Raw genomic sequence first — 21441 nt, 5'->3', positions numbered from 1 at the left:
TATCCAATTACTTCTGGAGTCTGACTAAATGCACTGTTGATGTTGATGATTAATTTAAGTTAACAAATCTGAGAGTGTTATTACTGACTTAATGACAAATGTACTGTACTGTTAAAACTAGCTGGTAAATTGCTTAGCAAGTTAAAAGTATTTGCTATTTCCAAGACAACCTGAAATGTATTAAGTGGTGTATTCTAAAAGCAAAAGAACAAAGATATTATTTTTATAAAGCAGTACTTATTTTCCTATAATTTGGTGTAGTGTTGTTTTTGTGTGCTATTGCGTGGATTTACTCTTGGGTGGTCTGCAACCTTCACACTGTGCCTCTAGAATTGCATGTCTTACCCCTAGGCCAGGCTACCCTAGGTGACCTGGCATCTCAGGTTCTAACACAGCGCAAATGGATCAAAAGTTACTTTAAAATATGACTTGTGTTGCGAAGTGAAGGCCCTTTGCAAAGGTTGACTGGTCACTTTTCTCACTGCTGCATTTGTATGTTACACTGGAACTAATGAGGAAACATCTTTGCAGAGACTGTTAGTATGTTTAAAACTGTCAAAATAATAAAGTATCAGAAAATATACAGCATTAAACTGTAGCCTTTATTTGCTGCATAATTTAGTCAACACTGCGGCATAATATTGTCCTTAATTGCTGCAGAATTCTAGTGCCCCCAAAGCAGGCAGCATGTTAAAAGTGCTTGTGCATGAAGCAGAGACTGTGAAGTTTGTAAAACTTGGTGCTAGATGTACGACAATTGAATTTTGTAATTTGCAATTTGTGACAAATTACGAGTCGCAATTTGCGACGAATTGCGAGTCGCAAATTTCAATGTACAACAGTGTCTCAGACACTGTTTGCGATTCCCAATGGGGTCGCAAATTGCATGCCTCATGAATATTAATGAGGCTGTCGCAATTTGCGACACCGTTGAGAATGGCTTGCACTCCCAGGGATGGTGGCCTGCGGGGGTCCGCAGACCACCATGTCTAGGACTGCTTTGTCAGTAAAGCAGATTTTTTTTTAATGCAACCTGTTTTCCTTAAAGGAAAACAGGATGCTTTTAAAAAAGAAAAATGAAACTTTTTAATTTCAGTTTTTAAGGGCAGGCAGTGGTCTCTGACAGGCAGTGGTCTGGAACCACTGCCTGCTCTTAAACATATTTGTGCATTTATTCACAAAGGGGAAGGGGTACCCTGGGGACCCCTTCCCTTTTGAGAGTGCCTTACCACCCTCCTGAGAAGGGTGGTAAACTGCGAGTGCTTTGCGACCGCAATAGGGGTCCCAAAACAATCATACATTGAGTAAGGACTCTCTATTAGGAAGGGACGCCTTTGGCACGCCCCTTCCGAATAGCGAGTCGCTAACCCTATTTTGCGAGTCGCTAATAGGTTAGCAGCTCGCAAAATAGGCTTAGTACAATGGGCTGACCTATTTTGCGATCGCCAAGGGTCCAAAATCCCCTTTCCGACCACAAATAACGGTCGTACATCTGACCCTTAGTTTGGTGTGTTGTGGAAGAGGTGTGGCGCCGCGGCCAGGGCGACTGACGCTGGAATCTGGGGACCACGGTTCGATCCCCGGCTCCGGCGGCAGGTTAGCCCAGCACCATGTGACTCTGGGCAATAGCTCGCTTAATCTTCCCGACGGCCCCCAGCGCCTAGAGATCCTTACGGGTGATTGTGCGCTTTACAAATGTGGACTTTACTTTACTTTTAATACTGCATTGCAGATCCCTGGTGAGTTGCACTACTACTGCTGAAACGAGGTCAATGGAGGTACCAGTGGGTGAGGCGGACTGGCCTCAAGGGTCCGGTGACCTCAATGACAGAGTCACTGTTGCTCTAGGGTGTACTGCTTCATAGGCATGCCTGCACAACTGGAGGTGAACTTCAGTATGGATTATGGTGGACAGGCCTTCAAGGTTAACCCACACTTGCCGCCGCTAGGGTCCTCCTGCTGATGCTCGACACCAGGGCTTCTAAGGTCTAACTGGGCCTTCTTAGATCTAGCATGGGAATGGGATTTCTTCAGGAGAGTGGTCTGGGGGACTGGTCATGAAGGCTGAACCTAGTTCCCCAGTTCCAAATTAGGCCGCTATGACCATAGTGCAACATCCTCTCCCCTACTGAACCCCATACTGCACCACTGATAGAACCTCACAGTGCCTTCAAATACAACCCAATTGTGCCAGCTATAAACACCTGGATGCGACTCAATTCAAATTACCCACAAGACAAGAGTAATATTATTGTGATTGCATTTGTATAGCGCTTACTACACCTGAAGAGGCGTCAAAGCGCTTTTTCGGTGAGTAGCACGCTACTCTGGGACCCACAGAGGATTAGTGTTGAATTAGTATAGTGAAACATGCAAGTAAATTTTAAGTGGTGGATATGTTAGTCAGTTATTTGGATTCGGAAGGCTAGCAGAAGGATAGACGAGGAAAGAAGGTTTGTATTTATATAGCGCTTCTGAAGCGCTTCTTATGGCAAGTAGCACGCTTCCCCCGGAAACCCATAAAGGATTAGTGGTGAATTAGTATGGTGAAATATGAAAGTAATTTGAGTTGTGGATATTAGTGAGTTATTTGGAGTGAGAAGGACAGCGGAGGGATAGAAGGTTTGCATTCATATGGCGCTTATTAGCCTGATGGGGTGTTGAAGCGCTTTTCTGGTGAGTAGCAGGCTACTCCGGAACCCATAAGGGATTAGTGTTGAAAATTAGTATAGTGAAATATGAAGTAATTTGAGTGGTGGATATGTTAGTCAGTTATTTGGATTGAGAAGGGGAGGGGTAAAAAAGGATAAAAAGGTTTGCATTTATATAGGGCTTGTAACCCTGATGAGGTGTTGAAACACTTTGTTGGCGAGTAGCACGCTACTCTGGAACCCATAGAGGATTAGTGTTGAAGTAGTATAGTGGAAATCAAGCACTCCTAGAGAATGCTAGATTAAGTAGAGCATGTGAAATGTAAGCAGGATCAACAGACAACATGGTTACCTTAACACATTACTCTTATTATTCAGAAATCAATGGGTGTTTTTGCCTGCGAAGTTAAGGACATGACTACAGGGCCCGGAAGGGACCCGTTTTAATGCCCGTTGCTTATGTGCTTACAAAACGTAAGCAGTATGGTTTATAAAGACCACATCCCTGAAAACAGAGTTGCGGTACACAATTTATAAACTAAAATAAGGAAAACAGCTCCTAATAATCACATTAAATGTTTTCCACTTTACACATTTTGCAGTACCTCCAGGAATGGTGCACCTCCCCATCAAGGGAAAAAATGCTTTTCAAAGAAAGAGGAGAAAACAAAATGAGCGCTTAACTGGCAAACTCTGTAAAGTGTGGCTAATCTGTGCAGGTGTGAATAAAACCAATTTGGCCTCTCTGTCTTCCTTTAGTAAGTTATTTTTAAAAAAAAATGTATTTTGAACTTTTTCTCTCAGGCATTTTGAAATAGAAAAATGTCAGAAAAAGACATTTCCAGCAAAAGTGTTTTTTATTTTTTAGATCCTTTTCACTGGGGAACAAATAAAGGAAAAGAGAGGAAATGGACTAAGAGTTATTTCTTTTAGTCTGGGTTTTCAGCAAGTGAGGAGGAGCAAGACAGAGACATAAAGAGAGCAACACAGCTGCCAGCGACTGCAGTGTACCCAGTCATTGTCTTCTCTGGGCAAGAAGGAAAATACAGAGTTCTTTTCCGCCCACGGCACCCGTCCTCAAACTGCTGATCTTATCTATATGATGTGGCTATTTATGGCAGCCTGGGACGCATTGTTAAAACAAAAAAGTTGGGGAACCGATTGCATGAAATAAATGAAGTGGAGGCACGCCGTGCCCTGCCGACCACGCCCACTTCGATCACTGGTCAACACGGACAGCAGATAGAGGGCATGATGAGGTCACGGGAAAAAACACTGACTGCTTCCCACGCTCCACTTCACTGTGTGACTGCGGAAGACGCTGTGGCGCTAGAAACTCCGCCTCCCGGAGCCATCTGACAGGCTCGGGCGAGTACTGCGTAAGTGCTCACGGGGCGGGAACCGCGAGACGGAGCTGGAAGCTTCGAGCTTCTAGAGTCTTCCAGACTGCTCGCGCAGGAGGGCGGCGGTTGGAGCTATCCAGCAGGCGTGTCATTTATATAAATGAGAAGGGGTAGCTCACGGTTGGAGTCTGCACAAGACTACGGGAGTGACGAAATATAGTCTGAGTTTCAAATTTAACTGGGTCTTGTCCTAGAACGGGATTACTGTAAATTCGGGTCTGGCAGCAAACAAAAAGAGCACAATCGTAGGACCTTATTAACCTTAGGAGCGTGCTGTTAAAGCCTTCAGTGGGAGTCTACGTTACCGAAAGCCCTCGGTACTTGGCCGGAAGGTGAGCAGGCATTGTTAGACGGTGTATGGAAAAGTAGAACTTTTTTCTGTCCTTAATCGTTACGGAGGTTCCCGTAGTACTTGAACCGTGGATGGTATTCCCACACACAGTTTACGCCCTATTAAACATTCTCGCTCGTTTCAGGGGCGTGGGCGCTTTGTCAGAATTCCTGTATGGTTAAGAGTAGACGTGAAACTTGCCGTACATAGTGCTGAACCTCGTCTGCAATAGAGCGCCCTGGTGTACTTCCTCCGAGTCTTTAGCAGGGTGTCTCTTAAACGCCATATGCTGTTTTTCAAGAGCCGTTAGTTCTAGATTGTTTCTGGTTAAATCCAGGTTAAAGTTATATCTACGAGCTGTTGAACCCAGTGAGAACACATTGATTAAAATGCGATGTACTGCCATTTACAGGGGCAAGCTCCTGCATCCTAACTTTCAGTTGATAAGTGGGTACTCGCGGTGCAGTACATTGCATGACCCACTGGGCAGGTAATGCGATGTCCCAATAACTAACGATCGTTGGTACTTTTGATTGCTGAGTGTTGGCTAGTTTGCTCCGAATTACAGCTTTTCATAATCAACATCGTAGCCCTCTTGTTTTAACGTAATGGATTGCATTGCCTTTTAACTGGTAAAAGTCCTGTTATTGTAGGCATAAGCCACCGCTAACGATTAGTGAACGCTCTACTGTTGTGGCGCGTGGATCTCTTGACTACTGATTGGTGGCTTGGCCCACATCAAGACATGAGCTTAAGAGAAATATAGGTGACCCATCCTGATCGTGCTTTTCTTGCGACGAGAGATGTTTAAAGGTAATTTTGTTTCTTTTTCAGATGCCCGAAGAGTGCAAGAAAGATCTGGCAATGGAGGAGGAGGTGGAGACGTTTGCCTTTCAGGCTGAAATCGCCCAGTTGATGTCCTTGATCATCAACACTTTCTATTCCAACAAAGAGATCTTCCTGCGGGAACTTATTTCCAACTCGTCCGATGTAAGTCTCGCTTACTTACTAAAATTGTGGCTATTTTTGGTTATGTTTATGGTCTTACAGTTAAGTTGACCATACTCCCTTGTTTCCAGGCACTGGATAAAATTCGCTACGAAAGCTTGACTGATCCAAGCAAGTTGGATTCTGGAAAAGATTTAAAGATTGAGCTTATTCCCAACAAACAAGAACGCACCCTGACAATTATAGATACGGGCATTGGTATGACCAAAGCCGACCTCATCAATAATCTGGGTACCATCGCCAAATCCGGAACCAAGGCTTTCATGGAAGCGTTGCAGGCAGGCGCAGATATCTCCATGATTGGTCAGTTCGGCGTCGGTTTCTATTCGGCATATCTCGTGGCGGAGAAGGTATGCGTGATCACAAAGCACAACGACGATGAACAGTATGCTTGGGAGTCGTCGGCCGGAGGATCATTCACTGTCGGAATTGACACTGGTAAGTAACTTGTATTTGTGGGCATAAGACTTTACCAATTCTCCCAGCGAAATGACATTTTACAATAATTTGTAGTTGGTATTCTCCACCTTTCCTTCAGTAGGCCTCTTTACATTTCCTGTATGTTGGTACTTGCTCATAACTATTTTAAATTCTTCAGTTGCTGCTGTACTAGAACAGGCTGTTTGCATACTTTATTATTACTTTGTGGTATCTGACTAACAAGTTGCTAAAAACTTTAGAGTTATTACGATTCGCTTTGTATTTTTTGTGTTAGTCGTTGCACCCTCAACGCTAATCTTTTAGGCCCGTTTCTTCCAGGAAATGCTTCCTCCGCACTTTTCATCGCCTGTATAATCCAAAGCCTTCCTGATCACACGTCTGCTCAGACGCCCTCCTTCTTCCATGCCAAACTTGTTAGATTACAAGACGTACTTCTTCACATTCATATATCCCTAGCACTACATATTGGTTTCTTAACCATCTTCTGTGATGCTCTTAGCCCTACCCCAGCCACCAACCACACTCCTACCTACCACTGTATATTTTTGTTTATCTCAAAGCACAGAACGAAGGAGGTGCCCACAGGGTGAATGCATTATACCATCTCCTTTTATATTTATTTAGTGTTTTATAGAGTGCGAACGTGACCCGTTAGGGTATCTGAGCGCTTTACAGGGATAACACGTATACAAGTATAAAATAGTCAAATAAAAAAAAAGCAGGAGGAGGTGAAACATTTGGAAATAACAGGGTGTATACAATGTTCAGGGCATAATGCAGAAAAATCCAGCAAATACATTTGTGAGAATACAAGGTCAGTACAAGATGGATAGCAGCCAGTCAGTCCAAACTCTAGCAGCATCAAAAATAAGCAAAGCCACTGAGCGGTGTGTGCAATGCATGATATATGGGAGAAACTTACCCATTAGAAAAGTTTTGGCCTCCTTTTTAAATATTGACAAAGAGGGAATATCTTTGATGGCAGCGAGTTCCAGATTATTGATGCGGCCCCATTGAAAGCACGATTGTACGTTTTTTCCTTTCCGAAGTGGGGATGATGGAGCACAATGTCTCTGGCGAACCTGGAGTTTCTGGCTCCTCCAGAAACCATGATTTTCTCGGCGAGATATGCTGGGTATTTCGTGTATAGTGCTTTGTGGGTGATACATGCCAGTTTGAGTTGGATTCTGGCTTCAAGAGGAAGTCAGTTCAGCGCCTTCAGATGCGGTGAAATGTGGTAGAATTTTTTTGAGCCTGTTAAGAGTCTGGCAGCGGCGTTGAGGCAAGCTTTTAGGAGGGTCGTGGAGATCTTGGGCAGGCCTGAAAGGGTTGAGCATCCATATTCGATTCTGGAGATAACTAATGCCTGGACTGCCATTGATAGGTCAGAGGTATCAAGGATAGGTTTTAGTTTCCTCAGGTAGCTTAGGTGAAACCTGGCCGTTTTAGCCATCAAATTGATGTGGTCTTGCATATTCAGTTGCTGTCCAGGGTTATGCCAAGAGATTTGCTAGATTCCACTATGGTCGGTTTGCAGTTTAGTGCTGTGATAAACTTGGTCCATTCCTGGATGTCAGTGTTACTGTTAGGGAGGGAGATTAGAAGGAATTCAGTTTTGTGTGCATTTAGTTTGAGCTGGTTGCAGGCGATCCATTGAACAGTCACCTTTAAATAAAATACAAGCTTCTCGTACAAGTTCATGGTAGAGAGTCTACCATGCACTTGTACGGGAAACTTGTATTTTTGATTTAGAATAAAGTACGTTTAGAGTTAATGACTTCCCATGAACCCATTGTGCATGTTTTTGTTTCTTTGAGGGATTCGGCTGAAATGTTGCTCTCAGACAAGTAAATCGGCTGTTGCAAGACTAGGCTCTTCTACATTCTCCAGCGTGGGATTTTGTTTAATTCACTTAAAAACAAACCTAATGTGTGAATTCTAAGAAAGTACCCTAAAAAAATCTAATGTGTGAATTCTCAGAAAGTACCCCTGAATACAGGTAAAAGTTATTTTTTTAAGTCGAGTATTGCAGGGCCATTAGAATATGCACCACTGGAAAGCCCTTTATATTGCACTCCACCTTTTTCTTTTGGATAGTAATTCATCTCATCACGTTCTGTTTGTAGGTGAACCTCTGGGTCGAGGAACCAAGGTAGTCCTACATTTAAAGGAAGATCAGACAGAATACTTGGAGGATAGAAGAATCAAAGAGATTGTGAAGAAACACTCCCAATTCATTGGATATCCTATCACACTTTTTGTAAGTATGCATACATTTTCAAAACCATTTAATCTGAAGTGATGCCTAAACTGTTAAACTGACTGGGACTAGATGTATTTGCCCAGTATCCCATTAAGTTGCCAGAGAATGCTCTTCAATGTTTCCATTTTAGACCCAGTCTTTAAGCATGCCTACGTGTACGGTTGTTTCACTTTTTTATTTTGTTGGAAAGGCTTAGAAATTGTCAGAGTACCACTGGCACCTGAATATGACGGAAACAGCTATTGTGTTTTTTTATGTGTTCTTTTCTGCTACGTGATTAACCACATTCATGTATATGTAGATATATTTTGTTGCATTCGATTTTTCCTAAGGCTGAAAGTGAAAATTAAACATGGTTTTGAGTAATCAAAAAGTGCTTGACTACAAATTGTGTACATATTTGCAAGATCATGGTTAGATGCTTTTTTAACTCGTTTACATTTTAATGGTCTTTGCTCCACCACTTGCACTAGAAGTGTTCCCAACTCTGCGACCCCAATTAAACATACTCTGAAGTCAATACTATTTAAATGAGTGTTACAAATGTATTTTAGTACAGCATGTGCCTTAATTAAATCTTTATTTTTGTCTTCATGGCCCCAGTAAAACGCATAGTTACTATTCTTCCTCCTCTCTCTTTTGTAGGTCGAGAAGGAGCGTGATAAAGAGATAAGTGATGACGAAGCTGAAGAAGAAAAGAAGGAAAAAGAAGAGAAGGAGGATAAAACTGAAGATAAGCCAGATATAGAGGATGTTGGTTCTGACGAAGAAGAGGATGAAAAGAAGGCTGGCAAAAAGAAAACCAAAAAGATTAAGGAAAAATATATCGACCAGGAAGAACTCAACAAAACCAAGCCTATTTGGACGAGAAACCCAGACGATATTACTAATGAAGAATATGGTGAATTCTACAAAAGTCTCACCAACGACTGGGAAGATCATTTGGCGGTGAAGGTAAACTGCCTGAATCTGTTGATTTATAGATCGCCCTTGCATATCTTTAATGACCTTCATTCCGTTTCTTTTAATAATTCCTTATGGGTTCCTAGCTTTCAAACGCTATTTTGGTTGTGTTTTCATGAGCTACTCAGTCAAATTAAATTTTTTGGCTGCTGTGGATTGTGACTTCCTCAACCAAAACACTACACTACTGCACATTGCCAGCACAACACACTTTTAAACCGGTGTAAATCAGCATTTGGCAAATAAAGGTAAATGTGTGTGTGTATATGTATTTTTTTGCAGCACTTCTCTGTTGAAGGCCAGTTAGAATTCAGAGCTCTGCTGTTTGTTCCAAAACGTGCTCCATTTGACCTTTTTGAAAACCGGAAGAAGAAGAATAATATAAAGTTGTATGTGCGTAGAGTGTTTATAATGGACAACTGCGAGGATCTGATACCTGAATACTTGAGTAAGTATTTATATGACCCTACTCTGTTGATTAAAGTAAGCCAATAACTCTTGTTAAACCCTAACTGATAATGATGGCAAGCTGGAGCTGATTTGAAAGTGGTCAATAGGTTCAGGTTGGTGATCTGATGGTAACGCGTCCTAGTTTCAAATTACTTAAATGGCATGGTTTCAGGAAGACAGAGTTTAAATCTTGAACATGTTATCAAAGTATAATTGCAGATATGAAAATAGTGTCTTAACAAGAAGTAATTTAAAATTCAGCATATTTAGAAGATGTTACCTTTCTGATTTCTCGGATTACGTACACTTTTCAACATATTTGATATATGAGCTATGGCTGCTCATACACTTTTAATATGCAGGCAATTACCCTAAGTTGTATTGTTGGCCGGGGCAAGTTTTCAAGTTAATTTTGTCGCTGGACAAGCAGGCACAACCACGTGCAGCACAAAGTCTAAGCAGTTCACATTATAGACCTGTAAAAGTGGTTTGTGTGCTACTAAGGCAAGATATGTATCTGTAAGAGTTTTTCAAACTAGTGATGTAATTTATTAATTAATGCAAAGCCTCTGATATTAACAAGACTCTAATGAAACACAGTGAACTCCGCTTACAGTGGTTCCGGTAAAAATAAAAACGTGTATTGTTTGCAAAATTAAGTTTGATGGTAGTTAACGTACTCGACGATTATATGCCTACACCTGAAAGCAATTTTGTGATTGTACATGCAAGCATTGCAACTGGAAGGAAAAAAGTGCTAGTAAACTGTTCTGCAACTAGAGATACCATTTAAGGTATTGTTTAATAAAACGTGTTAGATACATACTGATATGTAAAAGAAAAAAAAGGACAATTAGTGCAAACGCATTATGGGCAACATGTAGGTAAATGGGGGGGGGGGGGAGATTCCTACATTCTTACAGAAGGGCCTTGCATGATTTTCAGGAACGAATACATATACAGAAGTAGGTCTGGAAATTATATCCCTTGCACATCTGTGCCTAATACCTGCTTACAAAACATGCTTGATTGCAAATTCACTTTCCCTATACATAGTGAGTTCTCCATCCCAGTGGCGTAACAGGCCCCTTCTGCCCCCAGGGTGCGGGGTCCCCAAACTCCGAGAAGTCCCATCAGCACAGTACTCTGGCCGGAAATCTCCCGATTGAGTCCCGAGGGGGTTTTGTTACGCCAATTCTCCCCCCTTAAAATAAATTCTCCTTGCTCTCTTAAGAAGCATATTTCCAAACTTTTCCAGTGTTGAAAGGAGTTGGAGTAATACCCTTTAACCGCTACCGCGCTACCGCGGTTTCCCGCTGTACGCGGGAATTAAAAAAATGGCTTGATCGTGACAAAGCCAGCTCGTCATCCGCGCACCGCAGGTAACGTTGATGACGAGCTGGCTTTGTCATCAGCATCGAAGGGGTTAACATACAATTTCATGTGTGTATTTGGTGGGAATTTTAACCGTGGAACTACTTCCTCACCCTGAAAAGGTGTATTTTCTGATAGCATTATAACAAAAAATATTTGAGCCAGGCTTGATCCCAATCTGAACATGACTGACCGTGTATTTGACGCTAACTAAATATTCCAGAATTTGGCTGGTCTTCTAAATGGCAAGAAATAGTGACCTGTAGTTGGCGGGTAAAGAATTTAAAGCACGTAACACTGTACTATTATGTTTTAAAGTCAAAACTGTGTCCCTTTTAAACTTTATGGTATTCAGAATTACATACGGCTGTTTGCATTTTGAAAAAAATAGTTTTTTGGGTACCTGATGTACGCACAATCACGTTCCTTCCCACTTGGTAGGTGTGTAAAATGTACAGTTGATGGATATCTGGTCCAAAACATATTTTTAAAACAGTGCTATTAAGAATTTTTATTCAAGTTTCTTCAGACTGATCTGTTTTATCTTTATTATTGAAATGGGGCTTGTGTGAGGTATTTCTGTAGTAAGTTACATATTTTTTTTTGTTGCTAAACAGCAATATAGTTTAAAGATGAATATGTGCTTATGCTGTTCTTGAATAAAGGGTGCACTTAAGGCAGACTCCTAAAAGATTTACATTTTATCTTTGAAAAGGATTTTCCATTTTCTATAGCCAAAATATATTTCCGCCAGAAAAATAAAAGTTTCATTTGTGTGAATAAGAAGGGAGATGACATATAATCTAATTTTGCTGCATATCAATGTTTATTTTGGCCCAGTAAGTTTAGAGCAACCAAGCTGTAATCTAGGATTTCTATTTGCAATTTGTTTCTCCATCCAACTTTGTAATGCTTGCAAATCATTCTTGTCATTCTTTTGACAGATTTCATACGAGGTGTTGTGGACTCGGAGGATCTTCCTCTTAATATTTCTCGGGAGATGTTGCAGCAGAGCAAGATTCTTAAAGTTATTAGAAAGAACATAGTCAAAAAGTGCTTGGAACTTTTCACTGAATTGACAGAGGATAAAGATAACTATAAAAAGTTCTATGAACAGTTTTCCAAAAACCTTAAGGTAAGACATTTTGCCAGTTTCAAACTAGATAGATGTAGTAGTTTTCATGTAAAAACAAAATTATTTTGGGTATGACTCATTAGGGGCAACTAACTTATCAGTTGACTGTCGGTTGATGCAGACTGGCACGGGACGGTCCTACCCTTTCATAAGCATGTGCTCTACTTGAGTTTTTACTAATTAAAAAGGTGCATACACTAAGGCTGGATTACTTTATGGCATCCCTTTTCCATGCATGCTTGTTTCGAAATGTTATTTCTCAAAGTGATGGGAATTCCACAAAATCGAAATGTTTACATCCCATTTAGAAACTGGCGTAGGTCCAGACAAAGGGCGGCTTTAAAAAAAAATGTCTTGAACTTTTTTGTTGAATTTTGGAAGTACTGAATCTTCATTTGGGGGGCGGGGTGGGTGGGTGAACTATCTTGCACCATTTTCCCCTTGTCACACAAATTGCGTTTTGCGATTTCTAATCTTGTTGGCCTATGTGAATGCATATCTTTTTCTTCTTTTTAATTAACCTCACCTGGCAAAGTACAGGGGTTGAGATAGGTGTTAAATATTGTTAGAATTAAAATGTGAACATTGACTTACATCAGCCATGATTCTATCCTCGCACAGTGCAGGCAGTCTGACCATCCGTTTTTCTTTTGTCTTACCTGGCAAATAGAAGGTGTCCTTCTCACATGCTTCCTCTAAACTTTAAAATGAGTTATTATTCCTTTGAGATGCGAGAATCGCATAATATGCCCCACGGGAATCCATTCGATCTCACCTTTTCTTACCACTGCATTATGCTTCCGGTTTTCTTACATCTGTTTTTAGCTCTATTCCCTCACTTTTCATCCTTAAAAGCATGTTCATTGCACGTGACCACTCAGCCCTCCACAGGGCTTGGTCGCCCCACTCACTGCTGCCGCTCCTGCCTGCCTTTGCCGCCTCCTGCCTGCAGATTCCTTCGCTCGCTGCCCGCTGCTCCTGGGAATTTCCCGCTGCTCCTGGGAATTTCCCGCTGCTCCTGGGAATTTCCCGCTTCCCGCTGCTTCTTGGAATTTCCCGCCGCTGCCTCCCTGCGGCCCCGCCCCCCTGTGATTCCATTCGCCGCCCCGCTCCCGCCACCCAGCTGCTCCTCCCTCCCGGCTCCTTACTTAAGGGGACCACAGAGTGTGACCGCTCAGCCCTCCACAGGGCTTGGTCGCCCCACTCACTGCTGCCGCTCCTGCCTGCCTTTGTCGCCTCCTGCCTGCAGATTCCTTCGCTCGCTGCCCGCTGCTCCTGGGAATTTCCCCGCTGCTCCTGGGAATTTCCCGCTGCCCGCTGCTTCTTGGAATTTCCCGCCGCTGCCTCCCTGCGGCCCCGCCCCCCTGTGATTTCATTCGCCGCCCCGCTCCCGCCACCCAGCTGCTCCTCCCTCCCGGCTCCTTACTTATGACGTCCACAGAGCGACCGCGCAGCGGGAGCGCCGATGGAGCGCTGAAGGTGCGCCGAGGCAAGACGACCCGACTGACCTACGACGCCGCCACTCTCAACGCACTCAATGCCGGCCGGACCCACGCCTGCTGCCGAGCCACCCCGAGACGCACCCACGGACCCTTCACCTGCTGCACCTGCAAGTTCACCTGCCTCCGAACCTGCCCCGCACCCGCCAAGACAAACACCAGCAGCAACCACCTCAAGTGCATCCTGATCAACACCCGCTCCGTCCACAGACACGCCGTGGAACTCTGGAACCTCCTCGACGCTACATCACCGGACGTCGCCTTCCTCACGGAAACCTGGATGAACGCCTCCTCTGCACCCGACATCGCCATCCCGGACGGGTACAAGATCATCAGGAGGGACCGCATCAACCAGACCGGAGGTGGCATCGCCATCATCCACAGGAACACCATCCGCATCACGACCGACGCCAACGACTCCTTCGCCGCAGCCGAACATCTCCACTTCCAGATTCACACCGACCCTAAGACGACCCTCAGAGGCACCCTCATCTACAGACCCCCGGGACCACGCACACAATTCAGCGAAGACATCACAGACTTCATCAGCCCGCACGCCCTCCCCTCCACCGACTACATCCTCCTCGGGGACCTCAACTTCCACCTGGAGAACAACAAGGACCGCAACACCACCGCCCTGCTGGAAAACCTCGCCAACCTCGGACTCAAGCAAATGGTCAACACCCCCACCCACTATGCCGGCCACACGCTTGATCCCGTCTTCTCTTCCAGCAAGTACATCACCTTCAGCCACGCCACCAGACTCCACTGGACCGACCACAGCTGCGTCCACTTCAGCTTCAAAAGATCCACGACCCACCACCACCCGCAACAGGTACCTCACAGGAATTGGAGCAAGATCACCGCAGACCAGCTCACCACCTCCCTCAGCCAGAGCCCACCCGCCAACACAACGGACCCCAACGAAGCAGCCCGCAACTTCAGACAGTGGCTGACCGCCTGCGCCGACGACCTCGCGCCACTAAAGAACCCTCCCAGCAGACCCAGAAGCAAGAAGGCATCCTGGTTCACCGACGACCTCAAGGACTCCAAGAAGACCTGCCGCACCCTCGAGAAAGCCTGGCTCCTCGACCGGACCACCGACAACATGACCGCCCTCAAACACGCTACCCGCAAGCACCACCAGCTCATCCGCACCACCAAGAAGAAATCCCTGAAGGAACGACTGGACAACAACGCCCACGACAGCAAAGAGCTCTTCACTATCGTCAAGGAGTTCTCCAACCCCAGCACCGGCACCAACGACATCACTCCGTCACAAGACCTCTGCGACTCCCTCGCCTCGTTCTTCCACCGCAAGATCGCCGACATCCACAACAGCTTCGACGCCCCACCCACGCACCCAACCGTCGAACCAACGCCCCCCACCGCCACCCTTCGCACCTGGACCACGGTGACCACCGAAGACACAGCCCGCACGATGAACACCATCCACTCCGGATCACCGACCGACCCCTGCCCACATCACGTCTTCAACAAGGCCGACTCCACCATCGCAACCCAACTCCGGAACATCATCAATGCTTCCTTCAACACCGCCACCTTCCCGGAGAGCTGAAAGCACGCCGAGATCAGCGCCCTCCTGAAGAAACCTACAGCGGACCCCACTGATCTCAAAAACTTCCGCCCCATCTCGCTCCTCCCTTTTCCTGCCAAAGTCATCGAGAAGATCGTCAACAGACAGCTGACCGCCTTCCTCGAGACGAACGGATCCCTCGACCCCTCACAGTCCGGCTTCAGAGCCAACCACAGCACCGAGACCGCCCTCATCGCAGCCACCGACGACATCCGGACCCTGCTCGACAAGGGGGAAACAGTGACCCTCATCCTCCTGGACCTCTCCGCTGCGTTCGACACGGTCTGCCACCGCACCCTAGTCCAGCGCCTCAGCAACATCGGTATCCAAGAGAAGGCACTGGAGTGGATCATCTCGTTCCTCGCCGGAAGAACACAAAGAGTCCGCCTCCCCCCGTTTCGCTCCGAGGCCACCGAAGTCATCTGCGGCGTCCCGCAAGGATCTTCACTCAGCCCCACCCTCTTCATCATCTACATGAAACCTCTCGCACGCCAGCACAACCTCAACATCATCTCTTACGCCGACGACACCCAGCTGATCCTCTCCCTCACCAGAGACCCCGACACCGCCAGAACCTGCCTACACGAAGGGATGAAAGACGTCGCAGAGTGGATGAAGGACAGCCGCCTGAAACTGAACTCGGACAAGACGGAAGTCCTCATCCTGGGATCTTCGCCCTCCGCCTGGGACGACTCCTGGTGGCCCCCAGCCCTGGGCACCGCACCCAAGCCAACCGACCACGCACGCAACCTGGGCTTCATCCTGGACCCCTCCCTCTCGATGACCAGACAAGTCAACGCCGTCTCCTCATCGTGCTTCAACACCCTGCGTATGCTTCGCAAGATCTTCCGCTGGATCCCGACCGAGACCAGGAAGACTGTCACCCAGGCACTCGTCACCAGCCGACTGGACTACGGAAACGCCCTCTACGCCGGAACCACAGCCAAGCTACAGAAAAGACTCCAGCACATCCAGAACGCCTCCGCCCGACTCATCCTGGATGTCCCCCGATGCAGCCACATCTCCAGCCACCTGAGGAACCTGCACTGGCTCCCCGTCGACAAGAGGATCACGTTCCGGCTCCTCACCCACGCACACAAGTCTCTCCACGACCTGGGCCCCCAAGTACCTCAACGACCGCCTGACCTTCTACACGCCCACCCGCCAGCTACGGTCCACCAGCCTCGCCCTCGCAGCCGTACCACGCATCCGAAGAGCCACCGCCGGAGGAAGATCCTTCTCTTACCTGGCTGCCAAGACTTGGAACTCCCTCCCCATCCACCTTCGGCTGACCCAGGACCATCTCGCCTTCAGGAAACAACTCAAGACCTGGCTGTTCGAGCAGTAGCATACCCCTCCCCCCAAGCGCCTTGAGACCCTCCCGGGTGAGTAGTGCGCCATACAAAAGGCATGATTGATTGATTGGTCCTGATTCAGAAAGCCATATGCATGATCAAAAATGTGCAAGTTTGAGTATCTGCTGCAGTGTTTGAGTCTAGGGAGATCACTTCAGTTCACAAGTAAACAGGGCCCTCTTTTTCTTTTGGTCCCCTCTAGAGCATTTAAAGGTGTGCATTAATTGCATCATAACAATGTCGTTACTACCACTCTAGCTAAAGTGGGGATCAACTTGCCAACGTCTCTTTAATGGACTATGACAGATTTGTATGAGTGTTGCATGGACCCTGGAATACTATTGAGTTCTTGACTGCCTTATAGAGCAAGCTTATTCAATGGTGTCATAAAGTCTGCATCATTCTGTTCTTTAATTTACCTTGCAGCTTGGCATTCATGAAGATTCACAGAATCGTAAAAAACTTTCTGAGTTGCTCAGGTTTCATACCTCAGCCTCTGGTGACGAAATGGTGTCTCTTGCCGATTATGTGTCACGTGTGAAAGAAAACCAGAAGCACATTTACTACATCACTGGTAAGAGGCAATTGTACACAGTGTTTTGACAAGTTAATTAGTTTACAAATTCCTGTATAGAAAATGTTATTTACTTACTCTACAGGTGAAACCCGTGATCAGGTATCTCACTCTGCTTTTGTGGAGAGACTACGTAAGCATGGTTTGGAGGTTATTTACATGACTGAACCCATTGATGAATACTGTGTTCAGCAGCTTAAGGAGTTTGAAGGAAAGACATTGGTCTCTGTGACTAAAGAGGGTTTGGAGCTTCCTGAAGACGAAGAAGAAAAGAAAAAGCAAGAGGAGCAAAAAGCAAAATATGAAAGTCTCTGTAAAGTAATGAAGGATATTCTTGAAAAGAAAGTTGAAAAGGTATGTGTACTTGTTTAAGACATTTGAGGCTGTATCCAAGTGTTACCTTTAAACAATGATTAGCACGAAAAAACCTGTCAGATTCTACTTTGTCGTTAATTACACAGGGAGTCAATTAAACCATGTCAATTAAGTTAATGTTATTACAATATTCATCTTTAAATTGTTAGTTCATTTTTTTATTTGTGTACATTTATTTTATATCAGCCATTCCTGCCCAACAAAATTCCCTTACTTCCACTGTACATTACTGATCCCTTCGCCCTAGAAGCTCAATGCTACCCACCCATACACTACCCTTCCCTGAACTCTTAAAAATTCTTACTACCCTAAAGACTGTACTTGGAAAGCTTTACTACCATCACTGAACCTTAAAATCTGATTGCCAACCCATACCTTTAAACCCCCAAAAAATGAATCCTAATATTTATTAATCCCATTTCCATTAACATTCCAATCGCCTTTTTGAATTTGAATATTAAATAACAATGTAAAAATTAAAAACATTTGATATGTATGTATTGGGGGATATATGTACATAACTAAACAAGTGTGTAGACCCACGAAGTCAAACATAGAAAACCTACCTGCAATATATGCACTGCAATCCCAGTGTACTTATTAATGAAATATTAACGCAACTAAAAAACTGATTTCTCCAGTGTTTGATATTCGCATGCAACATGGTCTCCTCTTTGGCACATTATATAAACTTTTGGGGTAATTTCGAGGGTTTTAGTAACTGGACATGCAGTCATGTATGTTATTGGTGCATTTTAGTGGTGGAACAGCTTTGGTTATTTTGGAGTGGGGCTTACAATGCTCTTTAATCCTGCCCAAGTCCACTATCCATCCCTGACCGGAACAAAAAAAGACCCCACCCCGGTTGTGTCAACAGTAGGTGGTCGACACTAAGCATTTTTCCGTGGTAGTGAAAAATCTTTGCGGACCTATCATTTAATTAAAGGCGATGCTTCTTTTAGTCCAACCGGTAAAGCCTACAAAAACCTCTTGGTTTATAAATTTGGTAAGAACGTCTAAGATGCGGGGCCCTATTTTTCATATTTTCCAGATCCCTTAAATTGGTTGCCTACAAGATGTCCCAATAAAAAAGTAACCGTTTCAACCATTTGGTGTCGTTTAAAGCTTTTTTCATTAACTAGAATCTCACAAGCACTGTGTTATGAATTCGAGGGGTGGGGCTTTAGGGGGTATACTCCTGTTAATTTCCTATTGCATAAATTGAACTTGTCCTCCATTATCATGCTATTCTTCAATAATGTACTCTAGGAAAGTCTTACATAACCCAATAAAATGGGTTTAATATGATTCCTTTTGTGGCTTGTTAATAGGTAGTTGTATCAAACCGTTTGGTTGAATCCCCATGTTGCATCGTGACGAGCACTTACGGATGGACTGCTAACATGGAAAGAATCATGAAGGCACAGGCGCTGAGAGACAACTCTACAATGGGTTATATGGCAGCGAAAAAACACCTGGAGATCAACCCTGAGCATTCCATCATTGAGACTCTACGACAGAAAGCAGAGGCAGATAAAAATGATAAATCTGTCAAGGATCTTGTTATTCTGCTGTATGAGACCGCACTGTTGTCATCTGGATTTTCACTTGAGGATCCACAAACTCATGCTAACCGAATCTACAGGATGATTAAACTTGGTTTAGGTAAAGTACCATTCGTAAAGAATGTACCAACATTATTGTATTTGAGCACGTTGATAATTACTTCCTGAGCACCTCTGTTGCAGCTACATATGTAGTTAAAAGTGGTTGACCTGTACCTGGCTTGGGAGTGGGATCAATTAAATTGTTCATCACTCCCAAACCTTGTTTGCCATTAATAAAGCTAGTCCATTATTTCTGGTCAGCGTATCAACTTAAATAGGAAAAAGAACCAATACAGCTGGTACTGGAAACTTTGGGGTTTAGAAGGTGATTCTGGAACCCACTTCACTATTTACAGATGGGTAAAAAAATCATTGTAGCAAAAAACACAAAAAAGGGTTTTGGTAGTTTCACTCATTATTAACCTGATCATTACATCTCTGCAGGTATTGATGAAGATGATGTTCCTATGGATGACACCACACAAGTAACAGAGGAGATGCCTCCTCTAGAAGGTGACTATGGGGACTCTTCTCGAATGGAAGAAGTGGACTAAAACTTAATGTAAATGTAAAGACTTTTATTTTTCAGAGGCGTTTTTTAATTTTCTCCTTCAATATTCAATGCCATTGATGGAAAATGCCACTTCTATGAAGGATGGACTGTTTCAAAGGTCATAAAAATTGTTTCTCAGTTTAAAGGCTGAAAAGTTGAAAGTTCACAAGGATTCTGTTTATGGCGGGTAGAGTGAATGTATAGCTTTGTTGTAATATTTTCTTACTATATTTGCACCCGAGATTCTTATGTTTATTGTACAGAGGTATGTTTAATTGAAGTTAAAAATAAATTTGATTGATTTTTGTGTGATCTTGTTTTCCATTTTCATATTATCGTATTGCGTAACATTTCAGGCCCACTTCATTTTAGGTATCATGCCTTTTGATTTACTGGTTTAATGACAACTTAATGATTTAATTAATCATGCTTTAGAATTCCTGAATTGCAAAAATACTTGAGCTCTGACAGTTGCCCAAAGAGGTTACACACAGTCTTCCAGTAGTTGAAGACATACTTGTCAAACGCTATGATGTGGTGCAAAGTGGCCCAAGCCTTCTCCTACTACTATCATCCAAATAACACTTTCTAGACAGTTCCTTCTCTATCCCTCCTTTATCCTATTCAATCAAAAAGACTTGCATGTCCCCCACTCAAATTAACAATGTATATTTCTCCATACGAATCCACCATTAAGAACGAGAAATGGCACAGGAAAGACTATGCTCATATTTTTCAGGAATAAGATGCCAAGAAGGGTGTTGTGCCATCTAAATGCCTGGCAAGCCATCCTCACAACAGCCTGTTGAGTCCAGTAAATCAGAAAAATGGTTAATGCTCTTCAAACTAACCCCCCGTGTTTTCTGCTCAGTCAGAAGAGCACATTTGCATTCTTCACTAAGAAGTCTTGGTACAAAAGGTAAATATACCAAAAAAAGTAGGCAATTTGAAATATTCATAGAACGTTAGATTGGGCAGGGATTTTACTCTTTTAACTCACTTGGGACTTGACTTTTCCGTCTCCCGTCTGGTGGACGGAAGTAATATTTCTGCTTTTATTATTCTGTCAGGCCTATGCGCAGGAAGGTTGCTAGGTCAGGATTGTTGAGGGGTTTCCATTGATGTTCTAGCGCGGGGACAATCTGTTGGAGTAACCAGGTGCTTTACAAGCTAACTAATAATAAATACTAAGCAGGTTTTCCTTGCACTTTTTCCACTGGCTCTAGAGTTGGGATTCTGGCTAGTCTCTACATTTGCAGGTAGGACACTTTTTAATGGGCTGATCTGTAGTTGTGATAAGGTGAGGCGGGTGTACAGCCTTATTTTTTTCAATGCTTTGATTCTGGTTTTGGTTTCTTAAACTGTTCCAGGTGCTCTATGGGTGGCGTCCTCCGTCCATGGACGTCGATAAATGAATTGAAGAAGTGCTCCTAGTAGTGCATTAGTTGCATCCCCACAGGCACACTATTTACTCCTCTGTCCGAAATGAGGATTCCACACTTTTTTCGAAGATGATAATACTTCTTACTTTATTGTTTGTAATTTCAAAGAATTTTCTTTTTCATTCATTCAATGATTGTATTGCTCAAACATCATTACTGAAGCATACTCCAATACTGCTCGTATTGTGGTTGGTTAGTATCGTGATCATGTGACGAACTACGTCATCGTTAACAGAGGTTTGGTCTCACTGGACACGATCATTGGGCACCACATAGCTATATTATAACAAGGTCACATATGTTACAATTTCTCAGTTATTGCATTGGATTACATTATGTTTCATTATCCATTTTTCTAGTACTGCTCTCTGAAGAAGGGCGGTCCTTATGCCCGAAATGCATTGGAGTATGCTTCAGTAA

At 44.0% G+C, this 21441-nt stretch overlaps 1 protein-coding gene across 1 annotated transcript; it reads left to right on the top strand.

Moving 5' to 3' along the window:
- Window positions 1-4084: 4084 nt before the first annotated feature.
- Window positions 4085-19891, top strand: LOC144781381 (heat shock protein HSP 90-alpha). Its single transcript, XM_078660193.1, has 11 exons — window positions 4085-4386; window positions 5220-5375; window positions 5465-5831; window positions 7961-8094; window positions 8743-9051; window positions 9343-9508; window positions 11829-12019; window positions 16897-17044; window positions 17130-17398; window positions 18751-19084; window positions 19471-19891. The coding sequence occupies exons 2-11, from the start codon at window positions 5220-5222 to the stop codon at window positions 19578-19580; spliced, it is 2184 nt and encodes a 727-aa protein (XP_078516319.1). The 5' UTR covers window positions 4085-4386; the 3' UTR covers window positions 19581-19891.
- The last annotated feature ends 1550 nt before the right edge of the window (window positions 19892-21441 follow it).

The sequence above is a fragment of the Lissotriton helveticus genome, chromosome 9, assembly GCF_964261635.1.
Source record: "Lissotriton helveticus chromosome 9, aLisHel1.1, whole genome shotgun sequence".
NCBI lineage: Eukaryota > Metazoa > Chordata > Amphibia > Caudata > Salamandridae > Lissotriton > Lissotriton helveticus.
Note: the sequence above shows the minus strand (reverse complement) of the source record. Positions and strands in the feature narration are given on the sequence as shown.